Source organism: Amphiura filiformis, chromosome 20 (genome assembly GCF_039555335.1).
Source record: "Amphiura filiformis chromosome 20, Afil_fr2py, whole genome shotgun sequence".
NCBI lineage: Eukaryota > Metazoa > Echinodermata > Ophiuroidea > Amphilepidida > Amphiuridae > Amphiura > Amphiura filiformis.
This window is the reverse complement of record NC_092647.1, coordinates 30,703,496-30,709,673: the sequence shown is the minus strand read 5'-3', so window position 1 is coordinate 30,709,673 and position 6,178 is coordinate 30,703,496. Positions and strand designations below refer to the sequence as shown.

Sequence of the window (6,178 nt, the reverse complement as noted above, 5' to 3'; positions counted from 1 at the left end):
GTGTAACGAGCTTCCAAGCAGAGAACAACAAGCAGTGAATGTCTCCACCACAGTCTTTGATGTCTTTGATTACACTAAACGGTTGAGTGCATAGCATTGTAAGACCTGTGGAGCTTCTGGCTGAAAAATGGGCCTCCTTGATGGGTTTTTGTCGAAACCTCAAGTGTTCCCTTCACCTAATCAGATTTGTTTTGTTTTTTATATCAAACGAAAGCTAACACTTCCCCCTAAAACACTTTTCGTCACTAGGTCAACAGATAACGCAATTCAATGTTATAGCAAGGCGAATGTGGAAAATCTGTTGAAAACTACCTATCCAAGCACATTTTTTGACCAAACTGTAGGTTTTAAAAGTCAAAACCTCACGTGTTCCTTACAATATTTTTCAAATCCTATGTCAATAAATGAAAAGGCACACTTATATATACTAGAGTCACTAGAATGAGCAATGATGGTCAATTTTCTTTAAATTGCCAATCTTGTGCAAAAAGTTACTATTTCCCGGGTACTATTTTCGCCTGTAATATCATACGGTTGTAAATTCAATGAACTATGACTTACAGATTGATATGACACAGAAAGTTATATAATAACAAAATGGAATTTCAAAAGTAGAACGCGGAAAACTTATGACTTTAACCAACATGTCGGCAGCTCCCAAAGACCCACAATGTCCATAAAAGATCCACAATATAAATAGATAGCGTATTATTTTGACTCCGAAAATAGAACTTCAATGTACAAAAACATTATGTGTCGCATAAACATTTCATTCATAGTTGGATTCGTTCGTTCCTGTTATTAAAGAATTTCTTTTTTTGGATGGATTCTAATAATTATTGCCACGATGAATATCAGCTTTAATATTAGCGAAATAAGATAAGGGAAATTCAATTCATTCAGTTATCCTTTCAACCTTCGTCTATTCAATTGCTTGTAACTTTACTTCCTGAGGTCACATTGGATTCAATATGGTGTCATAATGTGCAGGATCAAATAGTGTATCTATTAAAAACAACAAATTTATTGTGATTATTTTTCCAGGATACTTTATTGGCGCAGTATAGTTACTTGCCGCTACTGAACATTATTGTCAATACGCCATAGAAGTGACGTCATAATCTGATTAACTACCATAGCAATAGATGAATACAATTTTTGAATAGACCGCCCTGCACTACAAGCAGATTGCACTAATCACCTGTGTATGTCAGCAAACATAGATTGAATACAATACCGCTCTTTTCAAAGATACTTATCTTACAGGTGCGAGTGATCAGCCTTTCTTTGACATCTATGGTTCAATGTATCGGTACCGCGTGAACGTTGTAGTGCAGGGCGGTATAGTCAAAATTGTATTCATCTATTGCTATGGTAGTTAACCCGATTAACTACGTCACTTCTACGGCGTATATCCAGACCGGGTTTGGTCATTTAAGGCGGGTCAGACTGGAGTATGCCTAGGGGAGTATGGCCTAATGGTGTTTGACCAATTGTGACGTGTCATGTCAAAAGCAGACACTTTTGGGCAGGTTATCAATTTTGAGGTTTTTACATATCTTAAATATAGAGATATTTTGCTACACAACGCCGTTTTCGCCAATGAAATCGGACATTCCTAAGCGAAGATATTGAGTTCATAAGTTATGGTATTGGGCTATTCCGGAAAATAGATGCACACCCCTATTCTTTGCGGCAAAATAACAAAAAAAGTCGGCGGTTAGCAAATATATTCTGTTAAAAGAATAATATTCTACACATAATCAGCTTTAACTTGATACCAAGCTTTATAGTTGAAATACGTTTTCAAGTGCCAAAACGAGAATGTAGGTATCTCACCGCATCAGTAGTTTGAAAGACATACCCCATTCACCTGTGTGTGGTGAATTGACTACGTAATAATCACACATTCAAGGGTATAGGCCAACTGCACATACCCACTCCTCCGAATGGCGTATCTCGCTTAACAAATGTAATTAGGCCAAAATATCACAACTAATATTGATTTGAATATTTTATCTTCATGTTTCATGTAAAATAATTAAAAACTCAGGTACCGATGTAATTTCAACCAAGCATTTCACTGTTTCGTAGTGAATCAAGGCCCGATAATGCCATTGCTACCATTCATACTACAGATCATTCATAAAAATATCACACTCACTCGATAATATCGACTATAAGTTATATTCAAGCCAAATGTGGACACCATCCGGTTATTTCCCCTTCATGTACCATGCAATATTCATTAATATTGGCCATAATGCCCATATTTGGCAAACAGGCCAATGGTGCTCATTACACAAATTTACAGATCTTCTCTTTAGATGTTTACTGCGGTATGGAGAGTGTGGCCTTCAACATGCCAAATTGGGAAGGTATTTAGCATAACAAAGGGTTGGTTCCCGATACACCGTGGAGCAAGGAAAGTGGTTATTTGCATCGTAAATACACTATTTAATCCTTTTCTATCGCATTATGTACAAATGATATGTCATGTTCCAATTGTATTGGCTGTGGACGGCGAGATGTAAATTGGGTGATGATGTCACAGCTCATTAGAGTTTGCACTCGGTCTATGGCAACTTTGTTGTATTGCAATGAGCTTGTTTAATGCATGGTGGTGTGCCCCTATATATTTTTGGGAACATCCTAATTATATTTTGGGGTGATCTCAGTTGGTTGGTTTGGTTTGGTTCTATGGGGTGCAAAGGGATGGTCGTAGCTCCCATGGTAATGTTTTGTTGGGGAACAATTACAACAATGACAACAATCATGCGGATTTTATTTTGTGCACCATTGTACATGTTGTATGTGGCGCTGTGAGAAAAATAACACGTATTCAAAGCGTTAGTGTACAATTAAGGTACTGATAAAGCTCGGTAAAAGCTATCGGTAATGACATTACACGATCATGATAAAATCAAAATAAAGTACGAAGTAAAGTGCTTTTATTGAAATGCCAAAGAAGTGATAGAGCAATTTTTCCTCATTTGTTGTTTTAATAGCACCTGAATAAATGATGATAAACTTTAATGCTTATTTATTGTTTTCTTGAATGTTATAAATTGTAGTTTCTTCTGAAGATATATTTGTTTCCACCTATACATGTATTATATTGTACAAAATATCCCAATCGGATGGAAGAGAACATAATCAGGTGGTCAAACTATTATAAGGCTTCAAGTGGCCCTATATTTTCTATTTTTCTATATTTTTGAACGCTTCCTATATTTTCCTATATTGTTACAAAGTGTCCTATAATACCTAAGATAGGGAATCAATGGATTTTTTCCCTTGCACTGTATAGTGAATTTAATATAAAATTATCGCGCCGTTTTTCAGCAGGTCAGCGGTTACAAAAAAAAAATCGCCCATATATTATAGCCATACCAGTCCCAGTACCAGTCCAGAATGAGGCTCACATCATGCAAAAATTCAAGTACCTTTGGGACATTTCCTCCGTAACAATTGTTTACTGATTTCTGATACCCATTGTGTTTGAAATCATAATGGTAGCGCAGAACCTGTAAAGACTACATTATACTAATGATGTGATAACTCCATTCAGTTACGTACAATATCAATCATGTTCTTGTGCAATGAATCCCAAAAATTAACAGTGAACAATGATATCGTAAGCATAGGAAAATAATGATAGTGCCCGGTGATAGTGGCGTGGCGTCCTGCAGCATTCGTTGAACCAACTGCATGCAAGACAAGCAATTAGTTCCGGAAATCCAGAGGCATGCGAGCGAAATATTACTGCCGTTCACTTGTTCAAAAGGAAAGTTGAGATGGTCACGTATACTCGTAACTGATTTGTTTCGCGAATCAGTCATAATTATGATTATTTCGTAGGTGTCGAGAACTGGAAGAAAATGATTGCACCCGATTGGACTTTGTGGCAGGTTACCGCACTTAGAAATCAACAGTGACATTGAGCAGACAACTCTGATTGTAGATACTGGCGACGATAAATGCAAACTATTATCATGATTTTACTTTACCTGTACTATGAAAATACTATAATGTGATGATACGGCAAGGAATCCGCTCTACTTATGTTCTGATTATTTATTTCTGATGATTTTATGTTCTCGTATTTGACTGGATTTACTAAAAATGACGAAATAAACTCGTGTTTATTGAAAACAAAATCGACTTACATAAAAAAACGCAGATTTTTACAATGGAACCTATACTGGTGTTACGGATAGCAAAGACAGTCATCGGTTTGTTTGGCATATTGGGTAATGGTCTAGTTTGTTTAGTTATATACCGTGTAAAAGAAATGCACAGTCTAACAAATGGTTTGATATGTAATCAAGCCGCCATAGATTTTCTATCCTGCCTGTTTATGTTATTGCATTCAAACATACCAAATCCACCATCTGTGCCAAGTGGTCTGGCAGGGAAGCTATACTGTCAATTATGGATTGCACCTGTTATGTTATTCTCCCTTCTCGTTGCCTCAACTTTCAGTCTCATAAGCATAACTCTAGAGCGTTATGTTGCAATTGTTTATCCGTTTCAATATCTGATATTATTTACTCGTCGGAAGACTATTGTTTTAATCTGCTGTGTTTGGATTGTTGCTTTTGGGTATAAACTTAATGACATGGCCCGGTATGATATGGAAAATGGTCATTGCGTAACCAAAACTGTCTCTTGGAAGACAGCACTCGGACTTGTCCAGTTTTGTGTGCAGTACTTTCTGCCCCTGTCGGTGATGATGTTCGCGTATGGACATATAATGATCATGCTGAGAAAGAGTGAACAAGCTACTGCAAGAAATGTAGGATCTACGTTTCAGAATCGTGGTCCTGCCCAGGCCCGTCAGTCAGATGCTTCCCAGGCTAATAATGAGGTGACAAGCAGTACGGCTCCGGTTGCCGAAAGTTTAAGCCAAGGTTTACGAAGAGCTCGTCAGAACACATTCAAGACACTTCTCATTGTTTATCTCGCTTTCTTGGTTTGCTGGACTCCAAATCAATTTATTTTTCTCTTCTGGAATCTTGGCCTTCCAGTTGATAACAGTAGTGTAGTATATCGTCTCACTACAATTATGGCATCGAGTAACTCTGCTATTAACTTTATCATTTACGCTTTGAAATACAGACAGTTTCGTAGAGGTGTTCGACGTCTTTTCGGATGTCCGAATGACATTGATGTTGCAGCGACCACTTACACTCATAATTCAGTGGTACCCGTAAAATAATGGGTATAGATGGGTGAAAAAGTAAGCTTGTGGATATTTTGTACGGAGTTCTCGTAAGTTGCAAAAGCTGTTGTGAAAAAACAAAGAGAGTTTACGAATAACAATGAATAATGTACAAGGACAATGTTCCACAAAAACCGCAACAAGTCCCATAGTTAATTCGGAATTATATTTTGAATATTGCAAACATGTGTACAGAAGCTTGGAATTGTGTTACACCAGCTGAATATATTTTTCAAATGTACAGTAGTTTTTAAGTTTGTTTGTTTTTGCAAGGAGACATGTCTGTAACCGCTTTAGCCGATTTTCAGTCTCCAGCACAGATCACAAAATAGGTATTGTACCAGTTATGTTTACCGCTGTATATCTTGAAACGCTCTTCGTTCATTAGTGGCATAGAACAATACTTGTGAATAGCACAAGCCAGCTAGGATCAATTCGCCAGCGAAGTGGTTATATAACTCCTTGGCAACTGGATCAAGCACCTTTTGGACTTGGTAGTACTTGCCATAGACTTTGTGTTGCGATCATTTCGATCGTGGTGCAGAACTCAAAAGCGTGATCCAGTTGACATAGTGATAATCGGGTTACACGTAACACTTCGCTGCTGAATACCAACGTTTTTGCTGGCCACAGGAGGTCGTTAAAACAGGAAATTTAACGGTCTCCGGGTCTTGTGTCTATTTTTATTTTGCAAGCTTTTGATTTAAACTCTAACCAGGGCTAACATGCCGCTCAAAATTAATTTCACTGTTTCCCAAATATTATGATTGCCAAAACAAATATGTTGGTAGATTAATGACCACTAAACGCACATATGTGACTGGACACTACGAATCAGCCGTAAAGTCGGCCCGGTCAATTTTGTTTCATTTTGTGTTTAGAAAATATATATCATAAGCTTTAAAATAGTATATCATTTGACTTCAAACGATATCCAGAACCGGGGTTATGGTT

General features: G+C 37.3%; 1 protein-coding gene across 1 annotated transcript; it reads left to right on the top strand.

Annotated features, from left to right (window-relative positions):
- The first annotated feature begins 4,192 nt into the window (after positions 1–4,192).
- LOC140142270 (alpha-1B adrenergic receptor-like) lies at positions 4,193–5,221 on the top strand. The gene has a single exon (XM_072164238.1). The coding sequence runs from the start codon at positions 4,193–4,195 to the stop codon at positions 5,219–5,221; it is 1,029 nt and encodes a 342-aa protein (XP_072020339.1).
- The last annotated feature ends 957 nt before the right edge of the window (positions 5,222–6,178 follow it).

Coding starts and splice junctions, on each gene's coding strand:
- LOC140142270 (XM_072164238.1), top strand. CDS start 4,193: ATGGAACCTATACTGGTGTTACGGATAGCAAAGACAGTCATCGGTTTG.